Raw genomic sequence first — 19,538 nt, forward strand, 5'->3', positions numbered from 1 at the left:
GGCAGGTTCTCCCATCTCTGCTATAAACTTTGAAGCTCTGTTAGAGTAGATATTGGGTTCTTGGTCTCCCTGACCAAGGCCCTTCTTGTCTGGTTACATAGACTGGCCGGACTGTAGGCTCTAGGAAGAGTGTTGGTGGTTCCAAACTTTTTCAGTGTGACCATGAAGGGAGCCCACTGTGTTACTGGAAACTTAAAATGCTTTTTTCCCCCATAACCTTCCCCAGTTATTTGTTTTAACACAATTTCTATACTGTTGACCTGTGTGTGCCATTCGAAGTAATGTCCTGTCAATTAAGGAACTCCAATCAGGTTCCAGAGACATCTCAAGGGTGATCACAGGATACACGATGCATGTGAGCTCAGTTTGGGTTGTTATGAAAAATATGTTATTCCAAAAACAGAATGTAATAATGTGCAAATTATTTCTCACTATATTGAATTGAAAATAGTACAAAGACAACCTATCAAATGCTGAAACTGAGAAATTCTAATGTTTATGGAAAAATACATGCCCATTTTGAATTTGATGCCAGCAACATGTTTAAAAAATGTTGGGACAGGGGCATGTTTACCACTGTGTTGCATCTCTTTTAAACTGTCATTGAGCAAGTACAAGTAATGTACAAAATGCAGTTATCATCTTACCAGAAGTGCAAATAGAAGATTGCAGAAAATTTGCAAGTGAAACAATTAAGAACAATGTATGTTATAGGTGGGATGTATACATCTGCAGAAGGCCAATGGTAGTACAAATGGCAATTCTAAATTTGCAATGAAAGAAAATTAAAGGGGCAAGGTAGCATGTGCAACTGAAATGCATAGCAGCAATGTGGTTCCCAAGGTAGACATGTACAAATTTAGCAGGTTAAAACATTCTTATCAGACTTTGTGAAGCAATGTCACAGTCCAGTATTACAATATTCTGTAACAATACTCTATAACTGGGAACTGAGAAAACCAATTGCTGTAGTTTTGAAAGTGAAATGTATTCCCATTCTTGCTTGATATAGGATTTCAGCTGCTCAACAGTTTGGGGCCTCCTTTGTTGTATTTATCTTTTCACGATGAGCCAAATGTTTTCAATGGGTGACGGGGCTGGACTGCCGGGAGGCCAATTTAGCACCCAGACTCTTTTACTACAGAGGCATGCTGTATTAATATGTGCAGATGGGTTTTGCATAGTCTTGCTGAAATAAGCAAGGTCTTCCCTGAAAAATATGTTGTCTGGAAGGCAGCATATGTTGCTCCATTGTTTGGTCAGCATCAAGGTCAGCCTTCACAGATGTGCAAATCGTCCATGCAGTGTGCACTAATGCAACCCCACACCATCACAGCTACTGACTTTTGAACTGTACTATGATAAGAAGCCAGATGGTCCCTCTGCTCTTAAGTCAGGAGGATGTGGTGTCCATCATTCCCAAAAATAATTGTACATTTTGATTCGTCAGAGCACAGTACAGTTTTCCACTTAGCCTCAGTCCATCTTCAATGAGCATGGGCCAAAAGAAGGTGGCAGTGTTTCTGGATCTTTTTTATATATGGTTTCTTCTTTGCATGATCGAGTTTTAACTTACTGCGACAGTGTGTTCACAGACAGTGGTTTTCGGAAGTATTCCTGAGCCCTTGCAGTGATTTCCACCCCAGAATCTTATCTGTTTTTAATGCAGAGCTGACTGATAGCTGGAAGATCACGGCCATCCAATATTGGTTTTCGGCCTTGTCCCTTGCGTACAGAGAATTTTCCAGAATTGTTGATATTTTAATGATAATATGTACCGTAGATGATGAGATCCCCAAAGTCTTTGCAATTTTACGTTGAGAAACGTTATTCTCAAATTGTTGCACTATTTGCCTGCACAGTCTTTTAAGGAGTGGTAAACCTCTCCACACCTTTACTTCTGAAAGACTTATCCTCTCTGGAATGCTCTTTTTATCATCAATCATGTTACTGACCTGTTGCCAATTAACCTAATTAGTTGTGAGATTTAGGGCTGTCGCAATTATTATATAATTGGTTGATCGCGATTATTTGAGCCAGATTGCAATTATTTTATAGACAACGATCTTTTAACAATCTTTTTGCACAATATTTTGATTCCAAAATCATATGTTTCCAATTTGAATAAGGGGGTTTTAGGCCAGTGTTAAATATGTTTCAACATATGCCAAATTATTCCAATTTCCAGGGGCGTAGGTTTCATTATAAATGAGTGGGACATGCCCCCCCCCCCACACTTTTATCAACACAACTCTTTTAAAAGTTCAAACTCTAGAACATTGCAGTGGCAGTAAGGTAAGCAATTGCGTAATTCGAATCAGTCTGGCTTTAGGACCACACGCAGGCACTTTGCTTGAGGTAAAGTAGTTGCTGGATAGGTCTGGTTACCATAGTAGAGTAGAGGCTACGGTTGCAACTAGCCTCTGCGATCTCTGGCTCATGAAAGTTTGGTAACCTAGCTGTCATTACCTCTAGCTAATTACCTTCCGTTACGTATGAATGAGTTAGATATTTATCTTATAAGAGTGTTTTTCTAAAACCGGCATGGTGTAGTTATGCTAACGTTATATATGAATGATATTGATAGTTTCAAAATATATATTAGCTTGTCAGCTAACGTTATTTCAATAGCTAGCAAACAGTCTACATTACACTAGGTTCACCTCACTCACAGCTAGCACTGTATGACACCAGCCAAGAAAAGACTGAAGTTAGACAAATAGGCATTTTTTATGCAAAGACAAAGTGAGTGGTACAGCTAGGTAGCTATGAGACATTAGAAGATATAGCTAACTAACTACCCTAATAGTTGATCTCTTAAAAAGTTGTCTAACGTTGTAGTTCCCTACACAAGTAGCTGCATTTGACATTTCAACCTGATGTGGGTCTTATTGATCAAACATTGCCCTCTGGTTCTGCAGGCGTCAATGTAGCTCAAGTTGTTCATGTCATATTATGTCCTGCATTTTAGCAGAATCGGATGATGACCGTGAGAAGGTCCTTGTCATTGCAGGATCAGACAGCCAGGGAGAAAAGGTCAGCCGTGGAGGTGAGGTTAAATTTTGTCTTTAAAGGTGGATAACTTATAAGGACAGCTTGCACCCCGGCCCGGCGTCACCACGCTACGCCAGTCTTTGTCCCCCTCACATTTAAAATCAAACCTACGCCCCTGTCAATTTCCATCAGTTAGGATGTTTAGCACATGGAAGCAGAAGAGTGTTTTACAGTTCTGCAGAAAGTTTTAGGCATAGATCATTTACTGAAACTGAAATCTTAGTTAAAACCAAGTTTTGTTTTGATTTGTTTTGTTATGCACAGTAATGTAATTATTTATAGACAAACGCATTTCAGTCTGTTGCAACAACTGATCGGAAAAAACACTCAAGCGTGTCTAAAATATTTTTATTTATATTGTAATATTCATTTTTTATTCGATAATGCACATTAAAATGTATGGATAGAAATAGGCCTATATGTTGTCCCATTGCATATTAAACCTTGAAAAATGGTTTTGCTACTTAAGGCTATTTCAAGTAACTTGGCTATAATATTTGCAGCGCAGCGAGAGGTGAAACGTTATGTTCCACAGCTAGGCGCGCTAACCACTACTCCAAACAGTATTAGGTTGATGGGTAGGGCAAGTAATGGTATTACCAAGTTTACCTGAGTAGGTTAGACTATATTTGTGACTAAGGTGAAATGTATTTTGGCAATGTGCACATCTATAAAATGTGTTTCAACACCTAAATGTGATATAATCAATACGTCTGTAATTACATTTCATCTTTTTACTTTCAAACGACCTGAAAAATGCATTTAAATATGGGCTTCAAAATAAATTTTGTCATGTATTTTCTGTAATACATTTCAATTATAATGAGAGCATTGTTGATGGTGAAATACATTTGGACAAAACTGAAATGAATTTTGAATAAAGTTAAATGTATTTATACATTTTTAAATACATTTCAGAATAAAAGGTGAAAAACATTTTGATACCTGAAATGTATTTTGAATAAAGATTAATGAATGTATACATTTTTAAATACATTTCAGAGTAAAAGGTGAAATACATTTTGATACCTGAAATTTATTTTGAATTAAGCTAAATGTATTCGACATATATTCAGCATACATGTTACATACATTTTGCATTGCAAAAATATATTTATTTTCGATATGGGGAAATATATGAGGCCAATAATTTGGAGGAGGCAAATTGGCGGATTGGCTCCACAAAGGTAGAGCTCAAAAGCGCAAACACCACAAACCTGAAGAATCATCTCCGGATCCACCACGTGCATTGTTACAATATTACTGTATTAGTCTTACACTATAATAGTAGCATAACATTAACAATATAGACAATTGAATTCGCATTTATTTGTGCGACAATTAAACGTCAACTAAAATGTAATCATTCCACCAGGATTTTTTTTTTTTGGAATTACACTTTTCCATTTGTTTCTTGCCCTTATCCCAGCATTTTTTAAACGTGTTGCTGGCATCCAATTAAAAGTGTGCATATATTTTTCAAGAAACTATAAAATGCCTCAGTTTCAACATTTGATATATTGTTTTGTACTATTTTCTATTTAATATAAGGTTTCAATCTGTTTTTATTTACATTTTACGCAGCATCCCAACTTTTTCGGAAACATGGTTGTATTTTGATTGACAAAAATTTGCTTTTCTTTCGAAAACAAGGACATTTCTAAGTGACCCCAAACCTTTGAACAGTGATGTATGTACATGTACCACTTCTATTAGCATAAAAGTGGTACACATTTCCAAAAATGTGTTCACTTTGGCATTAGGGGTTATTGTGTGTTTGGAATGTAATATTTTATTTAATGAATAATAAATAAAGTCTATAACATGACAAAATGAGGAGAAAGGGAAGGGGTCTCATAACTTCTCTAAAGGCACTGAATATCACTCCTCACCTCTCCATCCCATAGCTGATGTGTGGTGACAGTTCTGACACAAATTGGTCAGTGAGAGTCACCAAGGTGGATGCTGCTCATTCGTGCAGTATGTTGTAAGGTGCCCCTGACTATACCTCAGCTGTAAGAAAGGCGCTACAAATCCAGTGTATTTTGATTATTGTTAGTAATAGTATTATGTTGGAGCTGTATGTGTCTAATAAAGACTGCTTCAAATATTTATGTGAAAGGTTAACATGGACCGATAATTATCGGCAAACCAATTTATCGTTCAGACATCGAGGGCATTATGCCTTGTTGGTTACCAGGCACTTATAGTCCATTAATAAGACCAAAGTTATTGTGATTAGACACTGTGATTACAGTTCTGCACTTCAACTGGTTGCCCATAATTCACAGTGACTTGTCTGAAAATCATTCCAAATCAGGGGAAGAAAAACAAGAGCTATATGGTGTTCCTTAGGGCTCCATCAACTACAAGATCAAGATTTTAAGATTCTGTAATTCTGTGTACATGGAGTTATGTTAGTAGTTGGCTCAGTCTCAGTTTGCATATTGAAAAGCTACTATTAATCTTAATGAGTTTACATGAGGCCACAGCCAAGACGGAGTAGTGAACTGCACATTTGTATGGATTTTAACAACTTGCTGTGTCCCAGGTAGACACTCTGAAATGTATAAGCTTTTCACTGAGTATATGAAGGGGCAGAAATTAGTGATTGGTTACTAAGCACTCATAATCCCGTTGTGAGGCAGGCAAATGGGATTAGACATCTCACAGAGAATGAGATAGAGAGAAAGCGCAAAAAGAAAAAGAAGTGCTATGGGAGACCTATTATCCATGGGTAAAGTTGAGTATTTACTTACTGTCATTGTCTCTCCAACACTGCAATGTATCTTTCACACTACTGATTAAAGTGATTTAACACCTTCCAAGACAGGGATGTGTAAGGTGATTCTTATTTATGTCACTTCCCATCAACTGCAAATGGTGCAAGCACAAATGCATTCTACAAGCAAAACCTAAAAAGGAAAATGAATCGCTCAGTTCTTCCCTCTCTCGCTCCTAGTAATGCTAATCTTCGCCTTTGGATTGATGCAAATCACATCAGAGAGATCCTGACTCGCTAAAACTCATTCCCAGTTCTCTTTTGTGGTGCTCTGTATTAAACACAATAAAAGGCATTAATTTGCCTGCTTGCCTCAGTCTGACCCTGCTATATACCACAGTCTCAACCTGCCTGCTTCCACAGCTCTCTTGGCTCTTCCTGCCCTCCAGCCAGATCTGTTCTGGTTACCACTGCTGCCTGCTATTAACATGTCTTTGGAAATGCAGGAGGATGCGGGAACTTTGCATTTTTCTTATGCTTTTGAATGTGTGTGTTTGGTCGTATGTGTAGATGCGCGTGGGTGCACAGATGCATATGTTTCTGTCCCTCCACCATTATGTTTTGTGCACATCCAGTTTGAGAATATGTCCAGTAACCATTGCTTACATTGAATATTAGTCGGCTGAAATTTGATCATATTTTCTACTATATTGGCAATATATTCCATAACTTTGTGAATGTATGAACAGGCTGATTTAAATTCTGTACAATGTCACTGCACTTTGTACCTCTTCAAACACAGCACTAGCCGTTGAATAAAAACACTTCAGGAGTGGCACATACTACCATCGTTTATCTCTATGTGTTAATTATCAGTACTTGATAATTACTTTGTTAAGGCATGAGCGGAGTGGAGCAAATTACTTCCAGTGGGATGTGGTGTTCGCTGTTTTTTTGGCACATGGGTTGGAAGAGGAGATATAAGTGCTAGAAAGGCTGTGTGGGAAAAGGTAAAGGTCAATGCTTGGTAAGGCAATTATCTCCATTTGCCAAGGCACCTGCCAATATACATAGAGGAGAGAAAAGTATAGGTCAGGGAAGAAACAGAGCACAGTCAAGACACTAGGTTTGTTTCTTCCCAGCCTCCTGGGATTTTTGTAGGGGGTTCTGTTGAATAAAATTACAAGTTATATGGATTCACATTCTATACTTCTATACTTATTAATTTGACTAACTTTTGTGTGTTCTGATGCTTTCAATAAATGCTAGTAGTCTTTTTGGGCTAAGCCTGCTAAGCTAGTAATTAGATATAACACAATATGTCAGTGAATGTGCACATGCAGCTCTCGACTGTCCTCTCACATAAACAGACTGTTGGGATTAGAGGTCAAAACATGAGCCTGTCCGTCATGTTGCTGACAGCTCTGATTTATTTTTAATCTTGTGGATGAGGGCTTGCCACACATATCGTATGCCTTGTTAGTGTTGAGTGGAGAGGCACATTACTATTACTCTGTGCGTTTATACAAAGAAAATAAAAAAAATGAAATAAATGCAAGGACCTTGGAAATGGTAAAGCCGAAGTAATGGGAATTAATCATGGAAGAAATCTGAACGACACTTGAATGTTTTTCTGCTGTGGATGTGGAAGTTGCTTTGTTTGTTTGGATTGAAGAAAAAAAGAAAACAGCATTTTGGCTTAATTATATTTTTATTAACATTTGACCTCACTCAGTTACCTTTTGTTAAGAATAGTGAAATAGGTTAGTATGATGAACTTACTAGCCCCCGAGGGATATTATGCTGATTTTATTTATCATATTATTTTCCATGTTGGTCAGTTTATTTTTCAGGGGTGGAAAAATCATAATTATTGCATCATCAATGCATTACTTGCTGTTTAATGTAGCTGAGGTCACCTAGGCGATTTTACTGATAGCAGTCTCTCTTTCCTCATTCCTTTGTTCTGATAGGTGACAACTATTCCTCGGTGGTGAAGACGCAAGCTTTCCCTGTTGCCACTGACCTCCCTCCAAATTGAAAGAAATTATCACGGCTTTTGTCTACAATCAAGCGCAAGAAACAAAAGCACCAACAAATAGAGCTTCACTCTTTCTCTTTTCTCCAATTTAAGTATTCTGATCTACAGGGATCTATTTTATTTATCTTTTTTATTTGTATTTTTGTTGAAGCAACAGGTCAGGAGGACAGTGGGGATCAGGCTTTGAAGGGACTGACATTTTCTTCTGTGCTGTGTGATTTCTTCCTCCCTCCTGGGGTTGGTGCTTTTAGAAAGGGGTCTAAACGAGGTTGTGTGACTCAGGAACCATGTGGAGAGCAGGACCTATCCTGGCTCTGCTGCTTCCCCTTTGGGAGCAGGGTTGCTGGAGTTTGATTTCTGTTTCTGGGGCTTTTGTGTCCTCTGGGGCCCAGAACCAGGCTCCACACAGTGCAGAAGGCCCCTCGGAGCTGCTTCGCAGACACAAACGCAGCTGGGTATGGAACCAATTCTTTGTCCTGGAGGAGTACACGGGTGAAGAACCGCTTTATGTTGGCAAGGTAAGTGTTGGATTCTTAAGTGAAGCAATTACTCTTTTGTAATCATCTTTTGAGAGATCAAGTTACCAGATTTAATCATTCAGATCTTTATGAAAACATATGTAAATATAATACACTCTAATTGTCACTTAACTATTTTTAAACACATACATCTTTTTACAGAGTTATTTATTATTATTTTAAGTTCTTGCTAAAGGAATTAGTTGCAATTATCTGAAGTGTTTTTCCTTCCAAATGACAAGCAACCTAATGATAATTTGTGATAATTTGAATCCTTGAAGTCAGAATGCATTATTGTGTAAAGAAATATATTTTTTCAGGTTGCTCTGTGTTGAAATTATACAAGTTTGTCAGCAACACGAAAGGTGCTACTAACTGCAGCTCATTCCATAATTACATAAAGCATTTACAAAGTATAGATAGCCTCTTTTGAGCTTGAGCACAAAATGGGCAGATGGATCTCACTGGGGTTTCCTGGATCAGTTTTTTTTGTAGGAATTTTCTGGTCTTATAATCAAATCAGGTTTGAGCTTTCCGCTCATCTGCAGGATAATCGCTCTGGTCTGCATGTGTTTGCAAGATCTGCACTCATTTCCAGATAGTCTCTCAACTAGATTAGTAGCTCCGACAGCAGGAATTAGACATTTTATTTTTCCATTATTTCCTACTGAGTGCTGAAGTAGTGCTAATCTTCAATCTACATACTTGTTATCATGGATCTTGTGAATTAAGAGTCCCCAGTTTCAATCATAAAGCTTTTTATTGTTATTCTTATTATTTGGGAATGTGCAGAGCGGTCAGGACTGTGCTGACATACTCTGCGCATACTTTTTGATATATTTTATACTTTTTAAATAAACATTCAGTTTCATGGGATTTAATGTGACATCATGACTTCCATAGTTATACACATCTTCCTCTATGTCTGTGTTATCTAACATCTTTAAATAAAACATTAGTGTGCATAAAAAAACATTAAAGATGGCCACACCATTATTTAGCAAAGTAATAATCTTATAACAATCTGTCTTTAGTGAAAAGGAAAAACAGTGCCCCCTAGTGGTGCGGCCAGGAGGTTTTATTATAAATGTTTAAAACTTTTTTGAAGGTTTCAACAAAAGGTTTTGGTTACATGTTGAGAGGGGGAATTCAGAAATGGGAAAATTGGAAAATCAATATTAGGGAGCTTTTCAGAAAAGTAACCGCAGCATACAGAGAAAATACCATCTAATTTAGCAGACTGTAGTAACAGGTTAATAATACATCCATGACATGGTTTTGTTTGACAAAACTGCATATTTTAGATTGTCTATTTATTGTCCCCATCACAAGGTCCATCTACTTAATGATCAGGTTGTTTAATCAGCTTCTTGATATGACACAACTGTTCTCTTGGCAAAGGACAAATGCTCACTAAGATGATGGTAAACATATGTATCCACAATGGTAAGCTTGCGTGCATATGGAAAATGTCTAGGATCTTGTATTTCAACTGTTTAAACCATTTTTATCCAGTACAACTGCTGATGATGCTACGCATTGTATTTTAGATATAAATACTGGTGTGATTTTCTTGACAGAGACCAGACGAAAAAACGAATGCTAATAAACCTGCCAAATATTTTGGATTTCAGCACAAGGCTCAGCATCTGAATTATGACCACCATATATGGCATGATTTTAACATACACATGTTTAGTCACATACCTGTGACAGACTGATCTGATTTGTATCAACATACTGGCGGTCAAATAACCTCCAGCCTTGCTTGTCCTGTGCAAATAAAAATTACAACTTACAACTGCAAAAAAGTCCCCAGTAAGTCCCTATCAAAAACTAACAGATCCTAGTCATCATAAAAAGTCACAAATACCTAGCTAATGCAACAATGCTGAAGGAGAAAAACAAACTATATTAGTAACTATAGGCTACTTTAGCTTACGATGCGCCCGTACATGGTGTAAATGATCAGTAGAGAGACAGCAATCAGACCTGGTTTGGTAAACTAACATTTAGTTTTATCATTTCTTCTGATGACACAGAGCTGTCTTTACTGAATAAAATCAAGAGATTATTTAGCTAGCCACCTAATGCTTAGGTCATTAGGAATAGGAATATAAACTTTTAACTGTGTTTTCAACCCTCCAATTCCAGCTAAATAACAAACCTACCTCTTTGGTCTTTCAATTGCTAAGCCAGATTTCTCCAAATAATTGCCACAGCGAAGCTGTAATAGGAATTTAGTTTAATGCTGATTTGATGAAATTGTAATTAGAAAATAACAACAAGCCTGAACTACAGTCACATCACTGGTGGCTGGGAAACCCCCGCAGCCACAGCAAAAAACTAGATGGGCCTATATAAAAAAAAGAACGGCAAAAACTTTGAAGGTGAGAACTCCACTAGTTAGGAGACCCTGAGTTTTTACTGCCAGGTAAAGGAAGCCTGTGAAATCGGTTACATAAAATATCTTCCTCCCCCTTCCAGTCAAAAGGGGGATAAATAGTCTGAAAATCCCTGAACCTGGCAACAATGGCCTTTACGTATCTTATGTGCATTACACCGCTTGCTAATCATTACGTTTTGTTAGATGATGGTAGACATGAGTAAAAGAAATATGCTTTATACCTGCAACCAGCCTTCCCAACATGTAAATAAGTGATATTTGTTAAATACCTATTTTTCAGATGATAACTGATTAACTACAAACAGAAAAAAGTCAAACTGAATGAAAAATATTTTTCATTTTGGTTGACAAAAATGAGATTAGATGGAATTATCTTAAATATACATTCACCAAAAGGATTATTAGGAACACCTGTTCAATTTCTCATTAATGCAATCATCTAATCCACCAATCACATGGGAGTTGCTTCAATGCATTTAGGGGTGTGGTCCAGGTCAAGACAATCTCCTGAACTATTTCACAATCTGCTCAGTTACTGGGATTTTCACGCACAACCATTTCTAGGGTTTACAAAGAATGGTGTGAAAAGGGAAAAACATCCAGTATGCGGCAGTCCTGTGGGGGTGAAAATGCCTTGTTGATGCTAGAGGTCAGAGGAGAATGGGCCGACTGATTCAAGCTGATAGAAGAGAAACTTTGACTGAAATAACCACTCGTTACAACCGAGGTATGCAGCAAAACATTTGTGAAGCCACAACACGCACAACCTTGAGGCGGATGGGCTACAACAGCAGAAAACAGAATGAGAACATGGATCCATCATGCCTTGTTACCACTTTGCAGGCTGGTGGTGGTGGTGGTGTAATGGTGTGGGGGATGTTTTCTTGGCAAACTTTAGGCCCCTTAGTGCCAATTGGGCATTGTTTAAATGCCACGGCCTACCTGAGCATTGTTTCTGACCATGTCCATCCCTTTATGACCACCATGTACCCATCCTGTGATGGCTACTTCCAGCAGGATAATGCACCATGTCACAAAGCTCGAATCATTTCAAATTGGTTTCTTGAACATGATAATGAGTTCACTGTACTGAAATGGCCCCCACAGTCACCAGATCTCAACCCAATAGAGCATCTTTGGGATGTGGTGGAACGGGAGCTTCGTGCCCTGGATGTACATCCCACAAATCTCCATCAAGTGCTAGATGCTATCCTATCAATATGGGCCAACATTTCTAAAGAATGTTTTCAGCACCTTGTTGAATCAATGCTACGTAGAATTACGACAGTTCTGAAGGCGAAAGGAGGGCAAATTGGGCTACGTGGACATGTTCTAGCCTGGTTTAAATCTTATTTATCTGAAAGATATCAGTTCGTTAGTGTGGATGGCATATCCTCTGACGAGTCAAAGGTATGCTTTGGAGTTCCTCAAGGCTCGGTTCTGGGCCCATTATTGTTCTCACTATACATGCTCCCTCTGGGCGATGTAATCCGAAATCACAATATTAACTTTCACTCTTAAGCTGATGACACAGTTATATATTTCAATGAAGCATGGAGAAGCCCCTAAATTAGCTATTTTGGAAGCATGCGTTTCAGATATTAGGAAGTGGATGACAGAGAATTTCTTGCTCTTAAACTCAAATAAAACAGAAATGCTCCTTTTAGGACCCAAAAAACAAAGAGCGTTGTTAGCAGATTTCACTTTGAACCTCGATGGCTGCATGGTCGTATCCCAAAAAACTGTAAAAAACCTTGGCGCTACCCTTGACCCTGACCTCTCCTTTGAAGAACATATCAAATATGTCTCAAGAGTTGCTTATTTTCATCTTCGAAACATCGCAAAAATTTGAAACTTTCTATCAAAAACTGATGCAGAAAAATTAATCCATGCTTTCGTTACTTCTAGATTAGATTACTTCAATGCTCTTCTCTCTGGTTATCCAGACAAATTAATAAATAAACTTCAATTAGTGCTGCACACGGCTGCTAGAATCCTAACTAGAACAAAAAAAATGTAACACATTACTCCTGTCCTGGCATCCTTACATTGGCTGCCTGTTAGGGTTAGGGCTGATTTTAAGGTTTTACTCTTAACCTATAAATCAATACATGGACTTGCTCCTACTTACCTTGCTGAAATGATCCAGCCATACATGCCTACACGTAACCTTAGATCGCAAGACGGAGGCCTTTTAATTGTACCTAGAATTTCTAAACAAACAGTTGGCGGCAGGGCCTGTGGAATGATCTGCCAATTAAGGTTAGAAATGCAAACTCAGTGCAAACTTTCAAGTGTCTACTAAAAACTCATCTCTACAGCACGGTTTATAATTAGGTGTAGCCTGGCCCGGGGGCGTGAAGGTAACCAGTAGGCTTGATACTGTCCACCCTTGCTGTCTTGCCAGGTGGGCTCTCGTCGCCACTGGGATGCCCTCCCTCCAATGCCTTTCAGGGGAAGAGTCACTGGCTTGTTGTTGACTCTCTGTTGCGCACTTGTGCAATTGGGCTGTACGCCGCTAGCAATACTCGGCCCTCATTTAGGGGGGTTGCGGTTGGTGGGTGTCCCTTTGGTTGATGCCTGGCAATGTGGTTGGATTGATTTCCTGCCTGTTGGGCCCTGTCCGGGGCCTCCCTCGGGTAGGGCCACAGTGTCACTGGACCCCCCCGTCTCAGTTCCAAGGTGTTATGCTGCTATATTATTGTGCTGGGGGATATGAGGGATGTACTACTAACTTTTCTCAGTTTCCTCCAGTTTTAAATTTTAGAAGGAGTTGAGGTCCTGGCCCACACCTGCGGATTACCTGGTTTGGGGGCCCGTTGCTGTCCCTGTCCTTGTCCACCTGGTCATACTTCTGACCTAGTCTAAAATCAAATAGACTCTGGATTTAGCCCAGAGAAATGCATTTATTATTCCAATTCTCTTAATATCTCACCCGGCACAGCCAGAAGAGGACTGGTCACCCCTCTGAGCCTGGGTCCTCTCTAGGTTTCTTCCTAAAATTCGGCCTTCTTAGGGAGTTTTTCCTAGCCACTGAAATTCAACACTACTGTTGTTTGCTCCTTGGGGTTTAAGGCCGGGTGTCTCTGTAAAGCACTTTGTGACAACTGCTGTTGTTAAAAGGGCTTTATAAATAAATTTGATTGATTGATTGATTGATCAAAAACAGTATTCCGGTGTTCCTAATAATCCTTTAGGTGAGTGTATCTACAAAAGTTGGGATAGGAGGATTTTAGAAATAGTGTTTCTCAGTGTTTTTTTTTCCATGATGCACTTTCAGATGTCATCAGAAAGCACATCATACTAATATAGAAGCACATGCAAAGACCGTGGTATAGTGCCTGGAGTCGTGGGTATACCTGAATATGCAGAGATGGGGAGTAATGGATTACAAGTAATCTGTTACATGGATTACAAAAAACAGTAACTGTAATCTGTTATGTTACCAACTAAAATATTGTAATTAAAGATTACAGATACATTTGGAAATAAATATTACTTTTTGGATTACTTCAGCTGAAAAAAATAGGTGATGATTATGACATGTTGCTAGATGCGCCTCAGTTTGTGTATGCACGCGAAGGTGGGCTCACAATTTTTATAAATAGGCCTAAATGCAGGCAATACATTATGATATTTCCCATTAGCCTTATTTTATATGGTGATTTGTTTAGGCTACTATAGGTTAATGAGGCAATAATTGTGATTGGACTAAAATGTGAATAATACATATGTGCATTTTGTTGACTATAATGACTCATTGTCATTTTGACAATAACTAGACAAAATCATTATTCAATTTATATATTATTTCTAAAACTGAAAGATATTTTAGTCAAAATGACAAATATTAGACAAAATCTAAAATGAATACCAAAATGAACAGTTTGTGACATCACTGCTTAGGTCCAGCAAAAATCTTTACATTTCTTCTCCCAATGTCCCTCCTAGCAATGAGCTGTAATAGTGTGGCCCTTGGTGTTGAACAATGGTCAAAATGCTATATAGCACTGTCCATTAATTGTGCTGATGCAATTTCTTTTGTAGTTCAAACTTTATTTTTATTTCTCTCTATTTCATTACTGAATGTCTATAGTAAAAGGTAGACAGCCATCAGTGTATTGACATTGGAGGCAGTGGTATAAGCTAATAGATACATTTTGAGGAGTTTGTAGGAGGGGCCTCGTCCTCCGAACTTGTGGGGAGGCCTCGACAAAGTCCAGGCCGCCACTGTGTCTGTGTATTTTTGCCAGACCGCGAAAGCGGAGCCGGCCAAGAAGAACAAATGTCTCTTATTGAGTGAGTGACTGACTAACCCTTGTTAGATAGCGTAGTGGTTAGAGAAGTAGACTTGTAAACTATATTTCGTATATTTTGTATAACTAATTTTGTATCTCCTTGCAGGCGAAGCGAAGTACGTATTGTGAATTATTCCTTATAGATGAAAACTATGTTTTTTAAAACTGTTAGTATCGACATTATACTAAGCCTGAAATAAAACAGTTTACAGTTATATTGCGACTGTTTCTGGCATGGAACAGTTCATCTTCAGTCTGGCTAGTAATTGCTCAATTCTTATGATTATTCCTAGGAAGTTAGTAGATACTAGTAAGCCTTTTACTGGTTTACTAGTGGCAAAAGCAATACAGTTCATAGACGCTATGGTGCAGGTAAACTTAGTAAGAAACATTAGTCAGTTTAACACAATCCTCAATGGAGTCTAATGACTGCTGAAACGTGTAATGCCGTGGCGTAGTGGTTAAAGACCGTGCCTCTCATGTGGAAGACCCAAGGTTGAATCTATTGAGAGCAATGGCATTCATTAATTATTTCTGGTAAATTCCGCGATTCTCTCGTCTTTTCACTTGATGAAAAAGTTAGTTATCGTAGCCTTTATTGATAGCTACTGCATAAATGTAATTCACGAATGAAAGAAAAAAGTTTGTTGTTTTGCCATGAAAGAAACAAATACATTTGCCAGTGGCAAACAGTATACATAAACACTATTCGTGGTGGAGGTAAACTTAGTGAGAAACTTTAATCAGTTTATCTGTATCAATGTAATTCACAAATGGCCAAATAACTATTAAAACGGCCAGTGGCAAAAGAGGATCTGTTCAGGATATATAGATTCCGGGTGTCAAAATAGACAAGAGGCTATACTGACAGCCTGGAAATGTACAGCTCTGTGGTGTAGTGGTAAACGACACAGCCTTTCACGTGGACGACCTGGGATTGAATCTTGACATGGCAACACTTTCTATTGCGGGCCGGCTAAACTGCTTGCCTGGTTTCTTGTTTAAGAAGATACTTTAGAGAACTGTATTTGCATTTTATTTATTTGCAAAAGACCTGTTAGGAATATGGTCTTCTTTTTATCAGAATAAGAATGGCCATCATTCTTTGCATGTATTTATTTTAACATTTTCAATTTTGCTAATATACTGTCCAAAGTAACTTGCTGTAACTGCTGTCAATTGAAATAGATTGAATCACATCAAAGTCGTAGGAAAAAAAACAGGTTACTCTTTCAGAGATTGTATTTGTGGTTAGGGAGGCAGGCTCCTTGCAAAAATTCTCTTTTGTTATATTTTGATATAACATCAAAATAAAACAAAATATTACCAAATATAACCAAACACATACATATTTTGTGTGTTTGGTTAAATATATTTAGTGATTTATCTCTCCTAAATACTACAGCACAATCAGCCTCTCAATCGCCACTTTGTTTTAGTAACAAATCATTTAATGGCAACTGATGGAAATCTTTCCTTTAGACATTACAGATGCTTTTACACAGTAAATCCTGTGATTCTCATCAACAGTCTAAAGACATCTGTCTGACAGACATGACTTTGTGACACTTGAAAATTAAAAAATCCAACTCTAACAAAGCCAGCCAAGGGGTCCCACAGGGCTTTGTTCTGGGGCCACTCCTTTGTATATACAGTACATGCTGGTATACTAATTTAAAGATATGGATTGACATTTCATTTTCATGACAAATACTGTCAGGGCAAAATATGACTCAGACTGTAATAATAAAAAAGGACTGGCTGTATAAACAAAATCAATAAATTCATTATCTGTAAGGACAATTACTATTATACATCAATTAACAGTGAATTTACAAGTTTGAAAGGAAGTGTTTTGGTGACATGGGTCACATTTTGGCACATACATGACATAGAGTACTATTTTTGGAGACCTGTTTTGGTTGACACTTTTAGAACCAGTGCCACAAAATTGTGGAATGCATCTTTAACTGTTAAAAAAAAACTATACTTGTTCTTCCATCCGGACAGTCGATTTTGAGATACAATGGATATAAAACGTCTACACATCCCTGTTAAAATGCCAGGTTTTTGTGACGTAAAAGAATGAGACAAAGATAAAACATGTCAGAACTCTTTCCACTTTTAATGTGAAATATAATGTGAACAATTCAATTGAAAAGCAAACTGAAATCTTTGAGGGAGAAAAATGAAAAATAAAAACCTTACAATAACCTGGTTGCATAAGTGTGCAGACCCCCTTATAACGGGTGATTTGGCTGTTTTCAGAATTATTAGTGATTAATCAAAATTATTTGTGGTTAATCAGAATTATTAAATAGAAGTCATTACCCACCTGCCATAATTTAAAGTGACTCTGATTAATCACAAATAAAGTTCCTGACATTTTCTTAGTTGCAAAAGCCATGGTCCGCAGAGAGCTTCCAAAGCATCAGAGGGATCTCATTGTTGAAAGATATCAGTCAGCAGAAGGGTACAAAAGTATTTCCAAAGCATTAGATATACCATGGAACACAGTGAAGACAGTCTTCATCACGTGGAGAAAATATGGCACAACAGAGACATTAACAGGAACTGTACGTCCCTTCAAAATTGATGAAAAGATGAGAAGAAAACTGGTCAGGGAGGCTTCCAAGAGGCCTACAGCAACATTAAATGAACTGCAGGAATTTCTGGTAAGTACTGGCTGTTTTCTATGTGACAACATTGTCCCGTATTCTTCATATGAATGGGCAATAGGGTAGGGTGGCAAGATGGAAGCCTTTTCTTACAAAGAAAAACTTCCAAGCCCGGCTGAAGTTTGCATAAACAAACATCAAGTCCCCCAAAAGCATGTGGGAAAATGTGTTATGGTCTGCTGAAACCAAGGTTGAACTTTTTGGCCATAATTCCAAAAGGAATGTTTGGTGCGAAAACAACACTGCACATCACCCAAAGAACATCATACCCACAGTGAAGCATGGTGGTGGCAGCATCATGCTTTGGGTCTGTTTTTCTTCAGCTGGAACCAGGGCCTTAGTCAGGGTGGAGGGAATTATGAACAGTTTACATATACCAGGCAATTTTGGCCCAAAACCTTCAGGCGTCCGTTAGAAAGCTGAAGATGAAGTTCACCTTTCAGCACCACAATGACCCAAAGCACAAATCCAAATCCACAAAAGCTTTGCTTCACCAGTAGAAGATTAACGTGTTGGAATGGCCCAGCCAGAGCCCATACCTGAATCCAATTTAACATCTGTGGGGTGATCTAAAGAGGGCTGTGCACAGGAGATGTCCTCGCAATTTGTCAGATTTGGAACAGTTTTGGAAAGAAGAGTGGGCAAATATTGCCATGTCAAGATGTGCCATGCTAATAGACGTCTTTCCAAAAAGAGTGCTGTAATAAAATCAAAAGGTGCTTCAACATAGTATTAGTTTAAGGGTGTGCACACAGGTATGCAACCAAGTTATTGTGATTTTATTTTATTTTTCCCTCAAAGATATCACTTTGTTTTTCAATTGAATTGTTCACGTTATAGGTCAGGGAGTGCAGGGTTGAGCTACATGAGTGCAGCATCAGAGGATTACATGCTCCCCCCCCCTCCCCTCCCACTACAGCGATATGATATAAACTTTGTGAAATATAAATTATCTATGTGAAAAACAGATGTTCTGTCACAGAGTGAAAACACAAAATTGGGGAAGCCCGATTTATTGTGGTACATATAAGTGCATCTCCAAAAATATCAATATAATATCATAATATCATGTATTTGTATTTATTTTTTAGTTATTCAATTTAAAAGGTGACACCTTCATATATTTTAGATTCATGACACAAAGTGAAACATTTCAAGCCTTTTTTGTTTCAATCTTTATGATTATGGCTTACAGCTCATGGAAATTAAAAATCCAGTATATTAGAATAAAAACTTATAATACAGAAATGTCGACCTGAGAAGAGCCCTAATCAGCTAATTAACTCAAAACACCTGCAAAGGTTTCCTAAGTATGCCAATTAATGCACTCAGTACTTGGTTGGGGCTCCTTTTGCACAAATTACTGCATCAATGCGGTGTGGCATGGAGGCAATCAGCTTGTAGCACTGCTGAGGTGTTATGGAAGTCCAGGTTGCTTTGATAGCATCTGTATTGTCAGGTCTGGTGTATCATTTTCCTCTTTACAATGCCTCATAGATTGTCTATAGATTTCAGGTCAGGGGAGTTGGCTGGCCAGTCAAGCACAGTAATACCATGGGCAAACCAGTTACCAGTCGTTTTGGCACTCTGGGCAGGTGCCAAGTCCTGCTGGAAAGGGAAATCAGCATCTCCACAAAGCTTGTCAGCAGATTGAAGTTAATAAAAATCTCCTTGTAGACGGCTGCATTGACTGTGGACTTGATAAAACTCAATGGACCAACACCAGTAGATGACATAGCACCCCAAATCAACACTGTGGAAACTTCACACTGGACCTTAAGCAACTTGAATTCTGTGCCTCTCCACTCTTCCTCCAGACT

The 19,538-nt window shown here is 38.2% G+C and overlaps 1 protein-coding gene across 4 annotated transcripts in view; it reads left to right on the forward strand.

The window, feature by feature from the left end:
• Positions 1–19,538, forward strand: part of LOC105006661 (cadherin-7) — a 205,428-nt gene that overhangs the window by 12,915 nt on the left and 172,975 nt on the right. For 3 of the 4 annotated variants that reach the window (XM_013132042.4, XM_020045164.3, XM_020045165.3), the window contains one exon: positions 7,750–8,335. The exons of the other annotated variant lie outside the window; for it this stretch is intronic. In XM_013132042.4, the coding sequence (XP_012987496.1) occupies positions 8,105–8,335 (231 nt within the window). In that variant the 5' untranslated portion in view covers positions 7,750–8,104. The remainder of the gene's footprint in view (positions 1–7,749; positions 8,336–19,538) is intronic. 4 annotated transcript variants of the gene reach the window in all.

This window comes from Esox lucius, chromosome 21 (genome assembly GCF_011004845.1).
Source record: "Esox lucius isolate fEsoLuc1 chromosome 21, fEsoLuc1.pri, whole genome shotgun sequence".
Classification (NCBI taxonomy): Eukaryota; Metazoa; Chordata; class Actinopteri; order Esociformes; family Esocidae; genus Esox; species Esox lucius.